The sequence below is a fragment of the Elephas maximus genome, chromosome 3, assembly GCF_024166365.1.
Source record: "Elephas maximus indicus isolate mEleMax1 chromosome 3, mEleMax1 primary haplotype, whole genome shotgun sequence".
Classification (NCBI taxonomy): domain Eukaryota; kingdom Metazoa; phylum Chordata; class Mammalia; order Proboscidea; family Elephantidae; genus Elephas; species Elephas maximus.
In genome coordinates this window covers 182945740-182970045 of record NC_064821.1, presented here as the reverse complement: position 1 = coordinate 182970045, position 24306 = coordinate 182945740, and the positions used below count along the sequence as shown (strand labels likewise).

The 24306-nt window shown below is 36.2% G+C and overlaps 1 protein-coding gene and 1 non-coding gene across 2 annotated transcripts in view; both read left to right on the top strand.

The window, feature by feature from the left end:
- Positions 1 to 24306, top strand: part of AGL (amylo-alpha-1, 6-glucosidase, 4-alpha-glucanotransferase) — an 89146-nt gene that overhangs the window by 2976 nt on the left and 61864 nt on the right. The window contains exons 3-5 of the mRNA XM_049880276.1: positions 18076 to 18286; positions 19139 to 19305; positions 20195 to 20398. Of these exons, the coding sequence (XP_049736233.1) occupies positions 18076 to 18286; positions 19139 to 19305; positions 20195 to 20398 (582 nt within the window). The remainder of the gene's footprint in view (positions 1 to 18075; positions 18287 to 19138; positions 19306 to 20194; positions 20399 to 24306) is intronic.
- On the top strand, positions 18416 to 18489 carry TRNAI-AAU (transfer RNA isoleucine (anticodon AAU)). Its single transcript has one exon. It is a non-coding gene; the product is annotated as a tRNA-Ile (tRNA).

Here is a 24306-nt window from a genome sequence, read left to right as displayed (position 1 = left end):
TTACTTGACGCTAGAATAATTTTCTTGTGCAACCCTTTCTGCTTTTATTAATTGCTGTCTATACAGTAAGATCTAAATACGTCTGTCTGATTTCCAAGACATTCTGTAATGACTCCGCCTTCTCTAGGCAAGATCATATCTCACTGTTCCCCATCATTAGTGTCCTGCATCCATATAGTCCCCCATTCATTTCCTGCTCATTCCCTCCACAGTGGCTTTTCTTATGCCCATCCTGACACCGTATTACTCCCTGCCAGATTCCTATATGCTCCATATACCTATTAAATCCCTTTTACTATCATTCTGTGTGTTACCTTCCTTTCAGGTTTCCGTTAAAATTCCATCTCCTTCATGAAGCCTTTCCATAATTGTTGTTTCTTTGATTTTGAATTACACAATGAGCCGAGAACAGTTATAGGATGAACAATGTAGTGGTGTCTAAAGGCTTATTACTCTTATAGTGTCCAACGAGAATTTAAGGTCTTTGACATTAGGAACAGTCTTACAAACCTAGTGCAGTGTACAGCAGTTAATAAGTACTGCTGGCTGATTATTGGAAACCCCGGTGGCATAGTGGTTCAGTGCTACAGCTGCTAACCAAAGGGTTGGCAGTTGGAATCCAGGCGCTCCTTGGAAACTCTGTGGGGCAGTTCTACTCTGTTCTATAGGGTCGCTATGAGTCAGAATCGACTCGACGGCACTGGGTTTGGTTTTTTGCTTTTTGGTTGATTATTAAACCCCAATTAAAAATAGCAAAAATTGTAAATTCAACTAAGCTATTTGAAGAGGGACCTTTGAAGGGTTTTTGAAAGAAATGTGATATGATTGATTCTGTAACAGTAGTTGAAATCAGTAAATTCATCCAAATGGTAAAAATGGGAATGTGTCAAACTTTTTTGTGCAGTAATGATGTAATCATATCATTATTAAAAGGTAGTTTGTAATGTGAGAGGTTAATCGAAGAGAAGGGATCTTAGAGACAGAAAAGGCTTTTTAAAAAAACAAATCAGATAAAAGATAAGGATTTAACTACATCAGAGTAAAAAGGAGGGGACAGAGTATGGGACATTTCATAATTCATAGGATTTGGTAACCCTTTAGATTTGAAGAAAAATTCTGGATAATTTTTAGTTCTTTCATATTTAATTGGTTACCAAGCCATTCTTCATTCTTCTTTCCTTTTCTCTTTAAGAAAGGATTCCTCCTCATTTTCAAGACTAATGTCTGTGTTGTTAGTTGCTGTCAAGTCAATTCTGACTCATGGTGACCTCATGTGGGCAGAGTAGGACTTCCCTGTAAGGTTTGGAGCAGATTGCCACATCTTTCTTCCAAGGCACTGCTGGGTGAGTTCAGAGTGCCAGCCTTTTGGCTAGTCATCAATCACTTAACCGTTTCTGCCACCTACGGACTCCGGTATCTCTCTAAATTTTTATAATTTACATATATAAAAATAAAATAGTTGTATATTCTAACCAAACCCATAGACTTTTTTTTGTGCTTTAAGTGAAAGTTTACAAATCAAGTCAGTCTCTCATACAAAAACTTACATACACCTTGCTGTGTACTCCTAGCTTCTCTCCCCCTAATGAGACAGTACACTCGTCCTCTCCACCCTGTATGCCCCATGTCCATTCAGCCAGCCTCTGTCCACCTCTGCCTTCTCACCCGCACTCCAGACGGGAGTTGCCCACATAGTCTAATGTGTCTACTTGAGCCAAGAAGCTCACTCCTCACCAGTATCATTTTCTATTTTATAGTCCAGCCTAATCCCTGTCTGAAGAGTTGGCTTTGGGAATGGTTCCAGTCTTGGGCTAACAGAAGGTCTGGGGACCATGATCTCCTGGGTCCTTCTAGTCTCAATCTGACCATTAAGTCTGTCTTTTTTCAGGAATTTGAGGTCTGCATCCCACTGCTGTCCTGGGCTATCAGGGATTCTCTGTTGTAGTCCCTGTCAGGGTGGTCATCAGTTGTAGCCGAGCGCCACCTAGTTCTTCTGGTCTCAGGCTGATGTAGTCTCTGATTTATTAAACCCGTAGACAGTTTGAATCCACCAGCTGCTCCTTGGAAACCCTGTGGGGCAGTTCTACTCTGTCCTGTAGGGTTGCTATGAGTCAGAATTGACTCCACAGCAGTGGGTATCTATATATAAATTTTACTTATAAAAAGGTAATTAAATTTTGCTGTTACCTGCATTGACACTGATGCCCTCGGTTTCTATGTTAGATGAGCTCTGAACAGCAACAACAAAAAGATGTACTCTGGAGGAGTAGTGGTGGTGTAAGTCCAGGAGGGGTCAAGAATTACACCTTCACTTGCTAGTTTTCCCTAAATTGCCATGACTTGCTGTTTTACCTAAACCAGGTTGCAACGCTATTGGACAGAGTAGAACTGCGCCACAGGGTTTTCAGGGAGCAACTGGTAGATTCAGACTGCAGACCTTTTGATTAGCAGCCAACTCTTAACCACTGTACCACCAGGGCTCCAGATACACAGGTCATATTATCTTAAATAGTAGAATACTTAACGATACTTTGTAACAAGAAGTCCAGTAGCCGTGAACATCTCTTTCTCCTCACAGAAGTTGTCAAACTTAAAGATGAATTATAAAATGTTTGAAATTTACTGTTCTTTTCAGAAAGGCAAGTGGCTTAGAAAATATTTCCCCCCCCAAAATAAACACACTTAATTTGACTCTCTGAGGTAAATACAAGTGAGAAGTTAACTGCTTTTTGAAAGTAATCGATGCTGTAGAGCAAAGGTCAGCATATTTCTTTTTTTTTTTGTAAAGGGTCAAATGACAAATATTTTCAGCTTTGCAGGCCATACAGCTACTTAACGTTGCCATTGTAGCATGAAAGCAGCTACAGACAGTACATAAATTAATGGGCATGCCTGAGTTCCAATAAAGTTTTATTTATAAAAACACCACGCTGGGTATAGTTTGCCAATCCTTGAGTTGTGATAACATTTTGAATATGGGTTTTTAGAAGTGTTTCCATCATGATATATTTTTACCCATATAAGTTCATATCAACCCACTTTAAAAAGTTAGTGACAAAATTTTCTATTTAAAATCTGCCGAATAAAAGATTTAGTTGGTTTTCTAATCATCATTTAATGTATAAATATGAAACATCTTCTGATTAGTTTGTTAGAGTTGATGGATATCAAGGAGGATTTAAATTGACTAGCCACATTTGAACAGAAATCCTTACATATTTTGGAAATGCTTGACTTTTTTTTCCCCCTGAAGGGAGACCGCTGATCCAGATACTGTTTTAAAAATTTTAGAAGCGTTTTCATCTTTGTACTGCAATTTCTCTGGATCCTTGTGTAATTACAAAAACTGTGTTTATATAAACTTAAATGGGGAAAGGTTATTTAGATATCCTCAGGCAGTTAATCTCTGATATTTATACTTGTTGAAAATGACGCCATTTCTCTTGACAATAATTGGAATGATTTTTGTAAAGATGTAGATATGATTCTCATAGTCACCATGTACTTTCTTTGGGGCGGTTATTTTTCAATGTATACCTTTGTACTGGTATCTCTAATGTAAAGATGATGTTTCCCCAATATTAGAAATGTATGAAAACCCTTTTTATGTGCTTTTTGTTTTAATACAAAATTGGAATTACAGTATTTAAAGTATTTTGAAACCTCTTTTTTTCCTACTTACAGTTTTATGGTGTGTGTATTTTACCTTCTGCTTGCTGCTACCTTTCTTTTCAGCCATGCCTTTTTCCAGAAAGTGTTTCAGAGGATCTATAATTTTTTATTTTTAAATAGATGCATAAAAAACTACAAAGCAGTTCAAAAAAGCGAAAAAACTTGAGATATTGCCCTAAGATAACCTCTGACTTGAAACTGAAGACACCCCTGGAGGCCACCTTTCAGCCAAGTAATGTTGTTAGGTGCTGACAAGTCAGCTCCAACTCTTAGCGACCTTACGTACAACAGAATGAAATGCCGTCCTCAGAATTGTTGCTGTCCTCACAATTGTTGCTGACCCCATTGTTGCAGCCACTGTGTCAGTCCATCTTGTTGAGGGTCTTCCTCTTTTTCGCTGACCTCCACTTTACCGACCATGATGTCTTTCTCCAGGGACTGGTCCCTCCTGATAGCATGTCCAAAGTACATGAGATGGAGTCTCACCATCCTTGCTTCTAAAGACAATTCTGGCTGTACTTCTTCCAAAATTGATTTGTTCCTTCTTCTAGAAGTCCATGGTATAGTTTCTATTCTTTACCAACACCATAATTCAAAGGCATCAATTCTTCAGTCTTCTTTTTTCCTTGTCTGACTTTCACATGCATATGAAGTGATTGAAAATACCATGGCTTGGCTCAGGCACATCTTAGTCCTCAAAGTGACATCTTTGCTTTTTAACACTTTAAAGAGGTCTTTTGAAGCAGATTTGCCCAATGCAGTGCATCCTTTGATTTCTTGACTGCTGCTTCCATGGGTGTTGATCGTGGATCCAAGTAAAATAAAATCCTTGACAACTTCAGTCATTTCTCCATTTATCATGATATTGCTTATTGGTCCAGTTGTGAGGATTTTTGTTTTCTTTGTGTTGAGGTGCAATCCATACTGAAGGCTGTGGTCTTTGATCTTCATTAGTAAGTGCTTCAAGGCCTCTTCACTTTCAGCAAGCGTCATCTACATAACACACGTTGTTAATCTTCCTCCAATCCTGATGCCATGTTCTTCTTCATATAGTCCAACTTCTCAGATTATTTTCTCAGGATACAGTTTAAGTATGGTGAAAGGATACAACCCTGACACACACTTTTTCTGATTTTTAACCGCCCAGTATCTTCTTGTTCTTTTCGAACCACTGCCTTTTAGTCTATGGACATGTTCCTCATGAGCACAATTAAGTGTTCTGGAATTCCCGTTCTTCAAAGTGTTACCCATAATTTGTTATGATCCACACAGTTGAATGACTTTGCGTGGTCAATAAAACACAAGTAAACACCCTTCTGGTATTCTCTGCCTTAAGCCAAGATCCATCGGACATCAGTGATAGCCCTCGTTCTACATTCTCTTCTGAATCTGAGTTGAATTTCTGGCAATTCCTGGTCGATGTATTGCTGCAACCATTTTTGCATTATCTTCAGCACCATTTTACTTGCATGTAATATTAATATTGTTTGATGATTTCCACGTTTGATTGGATCACCTTTCTTTGGAATCTGCACAAATACAGATCTCTTCCAGTTGGTTGGCCAGGTAGCTGTCTTCCAAATTTCTTGCCATAGACAAATGAACACTTCCAGCATTGCAGCCGTTTGTTGAAACATCTCAATTGGTATTCCATTAATTCCTGGAGCCTTGTTTGTTATAATACCTTCAGTGCGGCTTGGACTTCTTCCTTCCATACCATTGGTTCTTGATCATATGCTACCTCCTGAAATGGTTGAACATTGACCAGTTTTTTTTGGTACAGTGACTCTTGTATTCCTTCCATCTTCTTTTGATGCTTCTTATGCCATTGAGTATTTTATCCATAGAATCCCTAAGTACTGCAACTCGAGGCTTGAATTTTTTCTTCAGTTCTTTCAGCTTGAGAAATGCTGAGTGTATTCTTCCCCTTTGGTTTTTTAACACCAGGTCTTTGCACATTTCATCGTAATTCTTTATCTTCTTGACCTGCCCTTTGAAATCCTCTGTCCAGCTCTTTTACTGATCTTTTTTTTTTTTCTATTTGCTTTAGCAACTCTTTGTTCCAGAGCAAGTTTCAGAGTCTCTTCTGACATCCACTTTGGTCTTTCCTTTCTTTTTAATGACCTTTTGCTTTCTTCATATACGATGTCCTTGATGTCATCCCACAGCTCATCTGGGGTCCAGTCATTAGTGTTCAGTGCATCAAATCTATTCTCGAGATAAGAATAAATTTAGGTGGGATATATCCAAAGTCCTACTTTGGCTATCCTGACTTGTTATAATTTTCTTCAGCTTCAACTTGAACTCGCATATGAATAGTTGATGATCTATTCTACAGTCATCCCCCGGCCTTGTTCTGACTTGATGATATTAAACTTCTCCATGGTCTCCACAGACATAGTCAATTTGATTCCTATGTATTCTATCAGGTGAGGTCCATATGTATAGTTGCCATTTATGTTGTTGAAAAAAGGTATTTGCAATGAAGGAGTCGTTGGTCTTGCAGAATTCTATAATGGAATCCCCAGCATAATTTCTGTCACCAAGGCCATATTTTCCAACTACTGATCCTTCGTCTTTGTTTCCAACTTTTGCATTCCAATCACCAATAATTATCAATGCATCTTAATTGCATGTTTGATCAATTTCAGACTGCAGAGGTTGATAAAAATCTTCAATTTCTTCATCTTTGGTTTTAGTGGTTGGTGCATAAATTTGAATAATAGTTGTACTAACTGTTCTTCCTTTAGGCCTATGGATATTATCATATCACTAGCAGTATTATATTTCAAGATAGATCTTGAAACAGTTTTTTTGATGATGCATGCAATGCTCTTCCTCTTCAATTTGTTATTCCTGGCATAATAGACCATATTATTGTCTGATTCAAAATAGCCAATACCTGTCTACCATGGGTGACCCTGGTGGTATTTGAAATACCAGTAGGATTGCTTCCAGCATCACATCAACGCACAAGCCACCACAGTGCGTCAAACTGACAGACAAGTGGTGGAGCCAAATAATAGACAGGCTATAAAATAATAACACCCGTAAAGAATGTGCTCCTTAGAACATTCAGCTGTACAAGACCAAAGGGCAACATGTGCCCCAAAACCAAAGATGAGAAGGCAGAGAGGGGCAGGGAGACTGGACTAGTAGAAATGGGGAACCCAAGGAGGAAATGGGGAGAGCACTGGCGCATTGCAAGGATTGTAACCAATGTCATGGAGCACATTTTTTTTTCAAGAATCATTGATTGGAAAACTAATTTCACTTAAAGCACAATAAAATGTTCAAAACAAAATTGAAAAAGCAGAGTATGTTACAGGTGGCCATGTTATTAAGTATCTCTTGATAATATGACTTATGCCTTTATAATATTTCCTCTTTCAGATGTGGCATAATCTAATCATTCCCAATCATTAGGTATTTAGATTCATGTCAGTTATTATAAATGAGACTGTGATGTATATTCTTATAAATAATCTATGTTTACATCTCTGATTATTTCCTTAGAAAAGATATCTCTGAAATTAGTTGATTGAAAATATAAACTTTATTAACACTCTTAATATATTAATGCCAAATTGTTTTATAGAAAAGTTTATGCATGTAGGTACTTGGAAAATAAATTATTAGATTCACTGTGCAGTGTCAGAAGTAAAAGTTACCTAATAACTCTATTTGAGTAATCTTTTTCTTGCCCACTAAAGCCATTTACTATGTCTTCGTATAGAATTGTCCCCTTTATCATTATGTAATGCCTTTCATTATTCCAGATAATTTACCTTGCTCTGAAATCTGCTTTGTCTGAAATTAATATGGCTACTCCAACTTCCTTTTGATTAGTGTTAGCATGGTATACCTTTCACCATCTATGTGCTTTTAATCTGTGTCTGTATATTTAAAATGGGTTTCTCGTAGACAACATTTGGTTGGATCTTATTTTTCAGTCTATTCTGATGGTCTCTGTGAGTATTGAGATACATGAATTAATATCTACCATGTTTTTAACTGTTTTCTATTTGTTGCCCTCGATCTTTTTTTTCTCCCCCCACCCCCGCCCCGATTCTTTGGGTTTAATTGGGCATTTTGTATGATCCCATTTTCTTTTTTCTTTAAGTACATTCACTATACTTCTTGTTAAAAAATTTTTAGTAGTTGTTCTAAAGTTTGCTATAGATATTTACAACTGATCTAAGTCCACTTCGAAATAACACTATACCACTTCATGAGTAGTATAAGTACCTTGTAACACACTATCCTGAATTTCTCCTTCCTGTCCCTTAGAACATTGCTGTCATATATTTCACATACATATAGACTATAATCATTCAGTATATTGTTGATATTATTATTTTAAACAAACTGTTATCTGTTAGATCAGTTAAGAATAAGAAAAACAGATTATTTTACTTTCATTTATTCCGTCTTAGATGCACTTCCTTTCTTTATGTAGACCTGAGTGTCTCGTTACCGTTTTTCTTCTCGTGGAAGAACTTCTTTTAAAATTTCTTGCAAGGCAGGTCTACTGGCAACAAACTTCCTCACTTTTTATTTGTCTGAGAAATTATTTTTACTTCACTTTTGAAGGATAATTTCACTGGGATCAGAATTCTAAGTTGATGGTGTTTTCTTTCAACACTTTAAATATTTCATTCTACTCTCTTGTCTGCATGGTTTCTGAAGAAAATTATAATGTATAATTCTTGTCCTCTTCTTTTATAGGTAAGGTATTTTTTGCCCATCTGGCTTTTTTCAAGATTTACTTGCTGTCTTTGACTTCCTACAGTTTGAACATAATATGCCCACATACAGGTTTTTTGATATTTATTCTACTTGGTTTTCTTTGAGCTGCCTGAATCTGTGCATTGGTGTCTGTCAGCAATTGTGGAAAATTCTCAGCCATTATTACTTCAGATATTTTTTTTTTCTTTCTCATTTTTACTTCCTTGTATTCCCATTATGTATATGTCATACCTTTTGTAATTGTCCCAGAGTTCTTGGATATTCTGTTTTGGATTTTGTATGTTTGTTTCAGTCTTTTTTCTCTTTACTTTTCTGTTTGGGAAATTGCTATTGATATATCTTCAAGGTCATTGATTATTTTCTTGGCCATGTCTAGTCCACTGATGAGCCCATCAAAGGCATTCTTTATTTCTGTTACAGTGTTTTTGATTTCTAGCATTTCCTTCAAGCCATTTACTATGAATAAATTTATATACATATTTTATTCCAGTCCAGGAATATGATTAGCAGTACTTACCAGTAGACTATAGTTTTTTCCAGGAATGCCTAGAACTTCCATTCCCTCATAGTATTCATAGTATTCGTATTGCAGCATGCAAAGCATATTTCTCTAGGCAAATATTGAAGTGTTTAACGGGATAGAATAAATTGGAAGCATCAGCAGTCTCTTAGTATTTTTTTGCTGAAATTCTGTGTTCACAGAGAATATCTTACCTGATGTTTAATACTGTGGTGTAGAAGAATTTACAGCTGTCAAACATCACTGTAAGGGATTTACTTCCACCACAGAGCAATTTTAGTCATGAATGGAGCATATCTACATATTCTGAATTTTAGGATTTGCCTTGAACCAAACCCGCTTTCTTTAATAATGAGGAAGAAAACAAGGCTAGAATTTTAATTACATGTATGATTTAGGCACAAAAAATTGATTAAAAAATAAAGGCAGTTCTCTCTGGAACTAGATTAAAAAAAAAACCAAACCCAGTGCCATTGAGTCGATTCCTACTCATAGTGACCCTATAGGACAGAGTAGAACCGCCCCATAGAGTTTCCAAGTAGTGCCTGGTGGATTCGAACTGCTGACCCTTTGGCTAGCAGCCGTAGCGCTTAACCACCATGCCACTGGAACTAGATGGGTCCTTTTTATCCCTCTGGTTCCTGCACCTGTTATCTTGTTCATTGAGGCAATCGAACTTAAGAAATGGAACATTCCACTCTCTGGAGTCAGTTTTCTCATGTATCACACTGGGTGTTAGGAACCTCTGGAATCTCTTTGAATCTTGGTTTATCTGAAGAAAACACTTCAGATCTCCAAAGCATTTTAAAAGAACAGTCCCCATCCTTACTCACAGGTATTTTCTTCACCATGAACTGTATGGGTAGGCAATCAGTAATTGTTTCTATCTTGACTAAAGGCTGCCTGAATTTTAGGAGAGACTATAGGTTAATATATTCATTAAATGGTGCTTTAGCCTCAAAATTTGTGGGGAATGAGTTAGGTATAAGGAAGTATTTAAATAAATAAAAACTCGTAAGGAAAAATGTTTCGTAAATTTGTCGTCTAATAGAATGTTTATCTTAGGAATAATGATTTCATACTGCAAAAGTACAGTATACCAAAATAGTGTTAAGTTGGAAAAATAAATATGAATTCATGATTTAAAAAAATAAATGTATTTTCCCAACGTAGAGAGGAGGAGTGTGCTGTCTCGTTAAAGGGAGAGCAGCTAAGAGTACATAGCAAAGTGTATGTAAGTTTTTGTATGAGAGACTGACTTGATTTGTAAACTTTCACTTAAAGCACAATAAAAAAAATTAAACTTTTCCAAGTTGTTAAAACTATAAAAATTAGAAGGCAAAGAACTGGGAAAAAATATTTGCAACGCAAAAGAAAAGAGTAAAGTAAAAAATATGGGGCTAAGGCTGAGAGCTGGGGACCGTGGTCTTGGGGGACATCTAGGTCAACTGGCATAACATAGTTCATAAAGAAAATGTTCTACATCCTCCTCTGGTCAGTAGTGTCTGGGGTCTTAAAAGCTAGCAAGAGGCCGTCCAAGATAATACCTATTAGTCCCATTCCACCTGGAGAATGAAGAAAACCAAAGGCACAAAGAAAATATTAGTTCAGACTACTAATGGACCGCATGAACCACAGCCTCCACCAGCCTGAGCCCAAAAGAACTAGATTGTGCCCAGCTACCACCACTGAAAGCTCTGATGGGAATCACAATAGAGGGTCCTGCACAGACTGGGAGAAAAATGTAAAACAAAATTCAAATTCACAAAAAAGACCAGACTTACTTGTTGGCCCCTGAACACCCTGCTAACTCAGCACTGAAGCCACTCCCAAAGCCCACCTTTCAGCCAAAGATTAGACAGTACTGTAAAACAAACAATAACTTAGTTTTAGCTCAGTCGAGTATATGAGACCAAAAGGGCAATACCTGCTCAAAAAATCAAAGATGAGAAGGCACGAAGGGCAGGAAAACTGGACGAATGGACACGGGGAGCCCAGGGTGTAAAGGGAAATGGAAGAGTGCTGATACATTGCAGGGACAGTAACCAATGTCATAAAGCAATTTGTGTATCAGTTTTTGAATGAGAGACTAATTTGCTCTGTAAACGTGCACCTAAAGCACAATAAAATTTAAATAAATAAATGTATTTTCCAGTATTGCTAGAGTGCTAGGATGTTTTCAAGGATGTCAGGGAAGTATAGAAAGGACAAAGAAGACGGTTTAAAGTGGCTTCCACTCTCCAAGTTGTGGTGATTTGAACATCGTTGATAAGAAATGTAAACTAAAATTACTATTACAGTTAACTGAAATGTTTTTGAAAAGCCTTGAGTTCAGAATAATATTCAGAAACAGAAAACTAATGGGAAGTATACAGAGCGATTGTTCTAAGACAAAAAAAGAATGAATAATAAAATATGTTTAAAATATAACAATTTAATAAATAAGAGTATTATATCGTTTTTGTTTTGCAACTTTCATCTATAACTGATACAGTGAAGTGCACATATAAAAAGTGCATGATTTGATGTTTTGTCATATGAATACACCAGTGAAACCCTCACCACGATAGGAGTGAACATACCCGTAAACATACTCATCACCCTCGAAATTTTCCTCCAGCCCCTTTGTAATCCTTTTCTTTCTCTCCCGGCCAACATTATAATTGAGTTTTTGAAAGTTGTTTATACATTCTGGATATAAGTCCTTTTTCTGGTACGGGATTTACAAATATTTGCCCCCAGTTGGTGGTTCCCCTTTTCATTGCTTTAACAGTTCCTTTTCAGAGTAGATTTTAATTTTGTTGAAGTCTGATTCATTAAATTTTTTCTTGCATGGGTCATACTTATGGTGTCATATCTCAGAAATCATTCCCCAAGTTACAGCTGTGAAGATTTTTTCCTGTGTTTTCTTCCAGAAGTTTTATAGTTCTAAGTTTTGTATTTAGGTATGATCCATTTTTCATTCATTTTTGTGTGTGGTGTGTTTTAGGTAAGGGTCAAATTTTATTCTTCTGTGTGTTTATCTAGTGGTCTGCGACCAGTTTGTGAAAAAGACTTTCTATGCTCGTTCAGTTATCTTGATACCATTGCCAAAAATCAGTTGACCATATATGTGTGGGTCTATTTCTGGACCCTGTTCTGTTCCACCGATCAATGTTTGTATCTTCATGACAGTTCTATACTGTCTTGGTTACTGTAGCTTTACAGTAAGCTTTGAAATTGAGTAGTGTAACTCTTCCAAATTTTTTTTTCCAAAGTAGTTTTGAATATTCTAGGTCATTTGCATTAATATTAGGAATTTTAGAATCGACTCATTAATTTCTGCAAAAGAAAAGCTTTCTGAGATTTCGATGGGATCGTGCTGAATCCATAGATCAAATGAGAATTGACATCAACAATTTTGAGTCTTCTCTATGAACACAATATGTCATCCCATTTGTTTAGGTCTTCTTTAATTCCTCTCTGTAGTATTTATAATTTTATATAATTTTATAATTTTAGTGTACAAGTCTTGCACATATTTTGCCAGATTTGTCTCTTTATTTCATATCTCTGATGCTATTGTAAATAGTATTTTTTATTTCAATTTCTGATTGTTCCTAGCATATAGAAATATAATTGATTTTTTTATCTTGTGTCCTGTAGTTTTGATCAACTTACTCATTAGTTCCAGTAGCTTTTTTGTAGATCCCATAGAATTTTCTACATAGACAACCCTGTTTCTTGCAGATGAAGAGAACTTCTCCTTTCCAATCTGGGTGACTTTTATTTTAGCACTATCTAGAACCTCAAATATAATGTTAAATTATATTTTAACAGTCTTTTACCATTAAATTATGGTGTCAGCTGTAGGTTCCCCATAGATACTTTGTTTTCAAATTGAGCTCCCTTGTATTTGTAGTTTCTCAGATATTTTATGCAGAATAGATGTTTAGTTTTGTTACAGGCTTTTCCTGCATCTGTTGAGATGATCGTATGTTGTCATTGTTGCTTTCTTTTAGTCTGTTAATGTGGTGACTTGCTTTGATTGATTTTCAAATATTAAACCAAACTTGCATTCCTCAAATGAGCCCCAGTTGGTCATGATTAATTCTCTTTTTTGTGTATTGTTGGATTCTATCTGCTAAAACTTTCTTGGTTTTGCATCTATGTTCATGAGGAATATTGGTCTGTAGTTTTCTTGTAATGTCTTTGTCCGATTTTTATATTAGAGTAATGGTGGTTTCATGGAATGAGTTGAGAAGTATTCCTTTTTCTTCAAGTTTCTGGAAGCATTTGTGTAGAATCCACCAGTGAAGCCATCTGGACATGAAGTTTTCTTTCTGGGAAGACTTTAATTACCTATTCAGTTTTTAAAATAGATACAGGATTAATTGGGTTATTGATATCTTCTTGTGTGAGCTTTTGATAGTTGATATCTTTAAAGGAATTTATCCATTTCACTCAATTTGTTGAGTTGGGTGTCAAATTTATTAGCATAAATTTGTTGATAATATTCTTTTTTATGTCCTTTAGTATCTACATGATTTGTAACAATGGTACCTCTCTCATTCCTCATATTGGTAATTTGTGTTTTCTCTCTTTTTTCCTGATTAATTTGGCTAGAAATTTATTGATTTTTTTTTAATCTCTTAAAAGAACCATTTTTTTAAATTAACTTTTATTGAGCTTCAAGTGAACGTTTACAAATCAAGTCAGTCTGTCACATGTAAGTTTATATACATCTTACTCCTTACTCCCACTTGCTCTCCCCTTAATGAGTCAGCCCTTCCAGTCTCTCCTTTCGTGACAATTTTGCCAGCTTCCAACTCTGTCTATCTTCCCATCCCCCCTCCAGACAGGAGATGCCAACACAGTCTCAAGTGTCCACCTGATATAATTAGCTCACTCTTCTTCAGCATCTCTCTCCTACCCACTGTCCACTCCCTTTCATGTCTGATGAGTTGTCTCGGGAATGGTTCCTGTCCTGTGCCAACAGAAGGTTTGGGGACCATGCCGGCCGGGATTCCTCTAGTCACAGTCAGACCATTAAGTCTGGTCTTTTTATGAGAATTTGGGGTCTGCATCCCACTGATCTCCTGCTCCCTCAGGGGTTCTCTGTTGTGCTCCCTGTCCGGGCAGTCATCGATTGTGGCCAGGCACCAACTAGTTCTTCTGGTCTCAGGATGATGTAAGTCTCTGGTTCCTGTGGCCCTTTCTGTCTCTTGGGCTCTTAGTTGTTGTGTGACCTTGGTGTTCATTCTCCTTTGCTCCAGGTGGGTTGAGACCAATTGATGCATCTTAGATGGCCGCTTGTTAGCATTTAAGACCCCAGATGCCACATTTCAAAGTTGGATGCAGAATGTTTTCATAACAGAATTATTTTGCCAATTGACTTAGAAGTCCTCTTAGAGCATGGTTCCCAAACCCCCGCCCTTGCTCCGCTGACCTTTGAAGCATTCATTTTATCCCGGAAACTTCTTTGCTTTTGGTCCAGTCCAATTGGGCTGACCTTCCATGTATTGAGTGTTGTCCTTCCCTTCACCTAAAGCAGTTCTTATCTACTAATTAATCAGTAAAAAACCTCTCCCTCCCTCCCTCCCTCCCCTCCTCGTAACCACAAAAGTACGCGTTCTTCTCAGTTTATACTATTTCTCAAGATCTTATAATAGTGGAAAAGAACCATTTTTTTAAAATTTTACTGATTTCCTCTGTTGGCTTTCTCTTTTCTATTTCATTATTTTTATTCGGATCTTTATTATTTCCTTTCTTCTGCTTACTTTTTTTTTAACTTGCTTTTCTTAGTTATTTAAGGTGGAAGCTGAGATCATTGATTTGAGGGTTTAGTACTGTCAATGTTTATATAGTACTTAAGCTACATTCTTCAGATTTTACTATGTTGTGTTTTCATTTTTATTCATTTTTACAATATTTTCTAATTTTCTTTTTGAAATCCTTTTTGACCCATGGATTATTTAGAAGTGTACCACTTAGTTTTTAAATATTTAGGAATTGTCAAATATCTTTTTGTTATTGATTTCTAATTTAATTTTATGGTCATTAGAGAACATCCTTTGTATGATTTGAATATTTTTAAATTTACTGACACTTTATGTCTCAGAATGTGGTCTGTCTTAGCAAGTATTCCATGTGCACTTAAAAAACCAAGCCAAACCTGTTGCTATCTAGTTGATTCTGACTCATGGTGACCCTACGTGTTACAGAGTAGAACTACCCCGTAGGGTTTTCTTGACTGTAATTTTTTATGGAAGCAGATCGCTAGGCCTTTCTTCCACAGCAGCACTGGGTGGGTTCAGACTGCTACCATTTAGGTTAATAGTTAAGCACAAACCATTTGTACCACCCAGAGACCTGTGTGCACTAAAAAGGGTATGTATTCTGTTTTTTTGTGTTGGAATCTCCAGTAAGTGTCAGTTAGGTCAAGTTGATCGATAGTGCTGTCTTCTCTATACATTCTGTCTACTCGTTCTATCAGTTATTGAGAGAGAGTGTTGAAATCTCTGACTATAATTGTGGATTTGTTTATTTTCCTTGTAGTTCTATGAGTTTTGCTGCTTGCAGTTTTTTAAAGCTCTGTTATTAGGGACACAAACTTTTTGGGTGGTTATGTTGATGACTTGACTCCTATATCATGAAATAACCTTTTTTGTTCCTGGTAATATTTTTTTGTGAAATCTATTTTGTCTGATATTAATAGTTACTTCAGCTTTCTTTTGATTTGTGTCTAAATGGTCTGTATTTTCCATCTTTTTGCTTTTAACATATTTGTGTTTTTATATTTAAAGTGGGTGTCTTATGGGCAGTGTATTGTGAGGTCTTTTTTATCCAATCTGACAATCTTTGCCTTTTAATGGGGTGTTTAAGTTATTTACATTTAATGTGATTATTGACATGGTTAGTGTTATGGATTAAATTGTTTCCCCCAAAAATATGTGTCAGTTTGGCTAGGCCATGATTCCCAGGATTGTGTGATTGTCCACCATTTTGTTATCTAATGTGATTTTTCTCGGTGTTGTAAATCCTGCCTCTATGCCGTTAATGAGGCAGGATTAGAGGCAGTTATGTTAATGAGGCAGGAGTCAATCTACAAGATTAGCGTTTTCTTAAATCAATCTTTTTGAAATATAAAAGAGAGAAGTGAGCAGAGAAGCAGGGGGACCTCACATCACCAAGAAACAAGGGCCAGGAGAATAGCACATCCTTTGGACCCAGGGTCGCTGTACTGAGAAGCTCCTTGACTGAGGAAGATTAATGACAAGTACCTTCCCCCAGAGCTAACGGAGAGAGAAAGCCTTTCTCTAGAACTGGCACCCTTAATTCAGACTTCTAAAGTGCCTGTTAGACTGTGAAAGAATAAACTTCTGTTTGTTAAAGCCATCCATTGGTGGTATTTCTGTTATAGCAGGACTAGGTAAACTAAGACGGTTAGGTTTAAGTCTGTCATCTTGCTATTTGTATTTGTCAAATCTGTTTTTTTTTTTTTTTGCCTTTTGGATTAATTGTACATTTTTTTTATTATTGCATTGTTTTTCTTTATTCTGCTCTGCATTTTTTTTTCCCTTAGCATTTATCCACTTCTTAACATACTATGACGGCACTGGGTTTTTGTTTTGTTTTTTAACATACTATTTTATTTATTTGTTCATTCGTTTATTGTATTCATTGTATAATGGCTGCCTTCACCACTTTAGGACTCAGGCTTCACAAAGGGCAAGAGCAGCATCTATTTTATTCCCTATTACATAGTAGGCACTTAGTACAACATTTTTAATTACTTTGTTGAGTGAAGTTGTATGTTTAATAAGTCAGGCATTAAAAGTATAAATACTAGTATGTTCTTCTCAAAAAGTTCTTTAAACATTAAAGATTATATTCAGCAAAACTAAATTTTCCTGCCTTCCTCAGTTATTATTGCCTGTCATTAATTGAAATACTACACCCATGTTTAAAATTTATATGCCTTATCTTTCTAATTGGGCACAGTGATTAAGAGATCAGCTGCTAACCAAGAGGTTAGCAGTTCAAATCCACCACCTGCTCCTCGGTAAACCTGATGGTACAGTTCTACTCTGTGCCATAAGGTCACTATGAGTGGGAATTGACTCGATGGCAGTGGGTTTTGGTTTGTTTTTTTTTTGGAGGGGGGGTTATATTTCTAATAGGCTTAACTATTGTCAGAATTTTTACATTCTAATATTTATAATCAAGGCTTAAGGTCTACCTTAAACCAACCAAAAGTTTCTTTCACAACTAAGTTATAACTATAATGTGTTATTTTTCTCCTTCATGGAATAATACTGGTGATCCAATGTGCAAGTCTCCTATGTATATTAATAGAAATAATGTAACTTACACAAAAAATGGGAATGTGTGGCGCTCTCAGAACTTCAAGAAAGGCTTGAATAACTAAACCATTAAGGGTGGGGATATTGGCAAAAAGTGCTGGAACTGCTTGTTAATGAGCTAATAAGAGCTTATTGTACAAATCTCTCCCCAATTCCATGTTCAGTGGTGTCTCACTGTTAGCTTGAGAGTGACCATGGTGGAATTGTTTACACCAGGAGTCAGCAAACTACAAATCGGGGCCCTAGCTGGTTGTTTAGTATGTATCAGCACACCACTGGATTTGAGTGAGAATAAGGAACAAATGGAATCAAGGACTAAAATGCTTCCAGCACTCTTGTCAAAAATCTGCCTCTCTGAGGTTAACTTCTCTTGCTGCAGACTTTCTCTATGTAGCCAGAGAGGTGTTCCATAATTCTGCTGAAGTTTTGTATGCTATCCTCTCTGATACCCCAGAGAAACTCACTTTCTGTACTGCAGCTTGAAAAATACTAGAAAAGATCCCTGGTCCCACCTCTGAGCAATCAGCTCAGGGTGTGTAGGGAAAAATCAATTTCTAGGGAAAGGGGGAGGGGACAGTACAGAGCAGAGAGTTCTGTGATGTTTACTATTGATTTTAAAAAATAAAATTCTGCTAAATTTGAATGCAAAGTAGTTCCAAAAGTAGTATTGTTTGGTGTTTTTTTAAACATAATTGAAACATCATAGTTTTTTAAATAATTTAAATACAACATTTTTATATGATAACTTAAGACCTTCAATGAGCTTATTAAAGCGTGCTTTTTGTTTAGGATTTGAACTACAGTTCCGATTAGGCCCAACTTTACAGGGGAAAGCAGTTACTGTGTATACAAATTACCCATTTCCTGGAGAAACATTCAATCGAGAAAAATTCCGCTCCCTAGGATGGGAAAATCCAACAGAAAGAGAAGATGATTCTGATAAATACTGTAAACTTAATCTTCAACAGTCTGGATCATTTCAGTATTACTTCCTTCAAGGGTAAGTCAGGTGTTCTGTATGTAAAAAAAAAAGCCAAAAAGTTAATTTATTCTAAAACCTGAAGTTGTTACCTAACGTGTGAAGAGTTACTGTATGAACCATGACCATACAGTATTTACAGGACTTTCTGGCCACTTAGCTCAGTTGGTTAGAGCTTGGTGCTAATAACACCAAGGTCATGGGTTCAATCCCTGTATGGGCCACGTCACTTTTGGAAACCCTGGTGGCGTAGTGGTTAAGTGCTACGGCTGCTAACCAAAGGGTCAGCAGTTCGAATCCACCAGGCGCTTCTCGGAAACTCTATGGGGCAGTTCTACTCTGTCCTATAGGGTTGCTATGAGTTGGAATCGACTCGACGGCACTGGGTTTTTGTTTTTCTGGACATGCAAATGGACTGTGTTTCTTCAGTTTCAATAAATATTCTATAAAATGTTCAGTAATATACTAGGAGATGATTATATGGCGCACTGCAAATTCAAAGAATTAATGTAAATATTTTTTGAAGTAACAGTTAAAACAGTCTTTTTGTGCAACCCGATTATGTGATGCCATTTATTTGGGTGCCCCGGTTACTACTGATAGATTTTAGAACACTTATTTTTTCATTAAATGAACATTATTGGCTATTACATATATTGTGTTAAGCAATCGTGTAGATTGAGAAAGGGTAAAAAGGGGCTTTCCCATTAACTTTTGTTGCAACTCTTTTAAACTGATTTAATATGATTAGAAATAAATAGATATTTTTAATGAGACAGTTAGTTCATCTTCCCATTACAGAGTCAAACTATTGGATAAGGACTTTTTTCCCCCTGTCATTAACTGAAACTTTTTTTTTGTTTTTCCACTTAGAAATGAGAAAAGTGGCGGAGGTTACATAGTTGTGGATCCTATTTTACGTGTTGGTGCTGATAATCACGTATTACCCTTGGACTGTGTTACTCTCCAGACATTTTTAGCTAAGTGTTTGGGACCCTTTGATGAATGGGAAAGCAGACTTAGGGTTGCTAAAGAATCAGGTAGTATCAGTTTTCTTTCTTTATATTTTTCTTTGTAAAAATAATTGTACCCTCTGTGATACCAATTTGAAAGATTTTGATTCTCCTTTTATTTTTTTTAGTATATTTAGCAATATGTATAGATTGAACCCTATGAAATTGCTGATACTTGACCTTTTTAACCTACAAAAATGACAGATTATGTGGTCCAACTTAATCAGTTAAGGAACTCTGTGGTAAAATGAGATCATTATCTTTTCAAAACTCGACCTTGACATATAAAAATAAGTAGTAAACTCTTAAAATGTATTGGAAAATGCATTATTATATGTTTTTTTAATTCAGCAAACATTAACTTTCTTCCATTTAGAAGGTATGTGCTGCCACGCATACCATGAGAAAATGCAGCTTAGGGTGTATTTTACTCTTTAGTAAAGAGCGTTATTAAGTTCCTACTTTTTCAAGTTGAATATACAGTAGTGTGAAGAGAGGAATGAGAAGTTTACTACAAAACAGAATTAAAGTATTGTGGAACATTAAAAAGTGGAAGAGAGACATGTATTGATATATTTGCATAGGATATATTCTCTACATGTAAATATAACCATTCAACAAATATAAATTGAACGTCTAATATAAGCTAGGCACTGTATGTGACATTTTCAAATTCATTTTGTTATTATCTTTGTCTTTTGCATGAGGATGCTGATATCCTGAAAGATTTAAGTAGACTTGCTTGTAGTCATTTGTGGTACAATGAGGATTTGAACCTAATTCTTTTATTTCTTTTCTAATTGTAGTATAATTGCCTCACTATTTAGAATTATTTAAGAAACTTTAAATTTGTATTTTGCTTAGTTTTTGTTTTCTTTTTTTTTTTTACAATGGTCTTTGTTTTTTTGCTTTGCAGGTTACAACATGATTCATTTTACCCCATTGCAGACTCTTGGAATATCTCGGTCATGCTACTCTCTGGCTGATCAGTTAGAATTAAATCCTGACTTTTCAAGACCTGGTAAAAAATATACCTGGAATGATGTTGGACAGCTGGTGGAAAAATTGAAAAAGGAATGGAACATTCTTTGTATTACTGATGTTGTCTACAATCATACTGGTATGAGCTTCATTAACTATCTCCATTACTTTTTCTAAGAATATTATTATTTCATTTCTTGCTGTTTATATAACATAAATTTTGAAAACACAAATGATGCTTAGGTGTCCTTCACTTTAAAAAATTATTTTATATATTACCACTTTTTTCTTCCAAAGAAAACAGTATTGATTGAGGGTATAATCAATGTATAAATATTTTGTGGGTGAGGCGTATAAAAGCAGGAGAGTGACCACAGAAGGAACATAATGATCACATATTTCAGTTTACAGTATTAATACTTTGGAGATCAACTAATGAATCCCGTATAGTAGTAACTCTGGTACTGTAGCATATGTGAAAAAACAAAACGACTTGCTTAGAGACAAAATTATTGTTAAATTCCCAGAACTTAAATCTGAAAATTACATCTTTTGTATGTTAAAAGAGCTTATTAAAGTTAACCTGTTTTGTTTTCCAAGAATACTAGCCAATATGCGATTTTATTAAATATATCAGAGTCTCGGGGAGATGATTCCTTCCCTCACTTCATCAGGGCAGTGTGGCCTGCCTGGCCTGGAGCAATCTCTGGCCATGAGCAGCCTTCAGTTTAATCTAGTGAACCTTACAAATCTTATCTTCTACGTGTGCCACAACGTAGAAAAGCTTGGGAACCACTGATTTACGTGTGTAAAGTACAAGAATTATGGGTGGTACAAAATGTTTCATGATAAAAAAAAATCATCTCTGGTGTTTCATAAAGTAATTTGTCCAAGTAACTGTAGGAACTGTGAAGATATTTAAAAGCTCAGGGATTTGGTTCATTCATCATTATAGATGATAAGTTGTCAATGATAATGCCAAACAATCAAATTTAGGTAAAGAACTTCCTCAGATTTGGTGTTTCTGCATAACCTGGACACCAAGCATCAAAGTCTACAGTGAAAAATTCCTAATATCCAAGAATATTCAGCATTGTTCATTTGAAAATTCAACAGTATTGATAATTCCTTTGACATCTCTCTTACTCACATCAAATGTATTCTTCTAAACCAAATAATGGTATTCATTAGAAATTTTGTATGACCTAGGATATGGCCCAGGCAGCTGTAACAAACGGACAAAAATACAGTGACTTAAACAAGACCAAAATTGTATTTATTTCTTATAAAAGATTAGGTTGTTTTTCCAGGACTAGTATGGAAGCTTGATGGCAATAATGAACTAGGTATTTTCTTTGTTGTTACTTTGCCATCTCCAACATTTTGCTTCTGTCTCATATCAGATATGGCTACTCCACCTCCTGTTACCACATTGTACCCAGCAGAAATGGGAAAAGGGAAAAGGAAGTCATGCCTTTTAAGGGCGTGATCTAGAATATAAATTACTGCTGCCCTCTTTGCATTGTATAGGATTTTGTCCCATGTCACACCTGGCTATAATGGAAGCTGCAGCTATAGTTTTTAGCTTGTCAGCCATGTATACAACTCAACCTTGGGAGTTCTATTACTAAAGTAAGAAGGGGAGAATAAAAGTGGGGTACAGTTACCAATCTGTGCCACAGACATATATTTCTGAAGCATTTGAGAGATTCTGTGTAATATAAAAGAAGTGAACTTTGCCTCAGCCTTACTCGGAAAAAGTTGTAAATCATAACGTACTTTCTGTTAAATAGATTTTCATTTAAAAAGTTATTATCCAGGGAAAGTTGACTTCTGGAATAGTGGCATGAGGGGCTTCACAGAACCTTAGCCCAATGACACAACTGTAACTGTTGAAAAAATTATTTTTTTAAAAAAAACAACCATCTAACCAAAACCAAACCCGTTGCCATTGAGTCGATTCTGACTCATAGGGACCCTATAGGACAGAATAGAACTGCCCCATAGAGTTTCCAAGGAGTGCCTGGTGGATTCGAACTGCCGACCTTTTGGTTAGCAGCCATAGCCCTTAACCACACCACCAGGTTTTCCAACCATTTAAAGTCTCTGGAAATTGTCCTAAGGTTAGCAGCATGTGGAGAAACATTTATTCAAGAAAGCCTACTAAATCTCATTCATAACCATGAGAGTCTGTGGTATTTGAGCCATAATTTTCTATCCCAACCCTCACCCAGCTCCCATCCCTCAGTTCAGCATAATATTAGCTGTGCTACTGGCAGTTGCAGCTAAAAATACAAGGCTCCAAGTAGGGCTACAGTTGAGATAGGCAAGCTACTAGCATTTCTCATCTCTCCAGCTCTCTGTTGGAGATGCTTTGTTCAAGACAAAAACAGCTGAGAAGTCTGGGGCTCCCTTTCTCCACCCAGCCCTCACTCACAGAGAGAAGGCTTTACCCCAGTTATGGCAAGTCATGGATACTGGGCCCCATTTGCTTTTGCCCCAGCTCACTTGTAGGATGGAAGTTCTACACCTTGAGAGGCAAGCCAAGAAAACCAGAGACTGTTGTTTCTGCCACCAACTGTGGAACAGTGACAGAGGTATTCTGCCCAGAGGAAGGAATTTATAATAATAACAGAGAGCTTCATAGTTCTGCCCAACAGAATTGCCCCTTATTTTGAACAGCACATGGGAAAAGTTCAAGCATATGGGAGGGATACTTCCTAATTCATTCTGTCAAGCCAGCATTACCCTAATATCAAAACCAGAGACATAACAAGGAAAAACCACAGACCAATATCTCTCTCATGAGCAAAGATGCAAAAATCCTTAACAAAATTTTAGCAAATCAAATCCAGCACCATATAAAAAGAATTATATACCACAACCAAGAATGATTTATTCTAGGTATGCAAGGCTGGTGCAGCTTTTGAAAATCAGTGAATGTAACCTGTCACATCAGTAGACTAAAGAAAAATCATATGATGATATCAATAGATGTAGAAAAAGCATTTGATAAAAACATCCATTTATGACAAAAATTCTCAGAAAACTAGTAGAGGGAAACTTCTTCAATGTGAAAAAGAACATGTGCAAAAAACTACCACCGACATCATGCTCGATGATGAAAAACTAGGTGTTTTCCTCCTAAGATCAGGGGCAAAGCAAAAAGGTCCCCTCTCATCACTCCTTTTCAGCGTTGTACTGGAAGACTTAGCTAATGCAATTAGACAAGAAAAGGAAATAAGAGGTATTCAGATTATGAAGGCAGAATAAAATTGTCTTTGTTCACAGATGACATGATTGTCTATGTAGGAAATCCCAAAGAATAAAAAAAAAAAAAACCTCCCAAAACTATTAAGCAATTATAGCAAGGCTGCAAGATACAAGTTAATATATGAAAGTCAACTGCTTTCCTATACACTAGCAAACCCTGGTGGCGTAGTGGTTAAGTGCTACGGCTGCTAACCAAAGGGTCAGCAGTTCAAATCCACCAGGTGCTCCTTGGAAACTCTATGGGGCAGTTCTACTCTGTCCTATAGGGTTTCTATGAGTTGGAATCAACTTGTCGGCACTGGGTTTTTGGGTAGCAATGAATAATTAGAATTTTATATTAAAAACACAGCACCATTTACATTAGCACCAAAAAGAATGAAATACTTAGGTATATATCTAACAAAATATGTATAAGATAAATATATATGAGGAAAACTACAAAACTCTGTTAAAAGAAATCAAAGATCTAAATAAATGAAGAGATACTCCATGTTCGTGGATAAAAAAAAAAAAGGAAGACTCAATATTGTTAAGATGTCAGTTTTCCTTAACTGGATCTATAGATTCAATGCAATCCCAATGAAAACACCCACAAGTTATTTTGTGGATATTGACAAGCTGATTGAAGGTTTATGTAGAAAGGCAAAAGACCCAAAATAGCCAACGCAGTATTGAAGAACAACAGTCAAATGACTGACACTACCCAACTTCAAGACTTACTATAAAGCTACAGTAATGAAGACAGTATAGTACTGGTGACAGAATAGACAAATT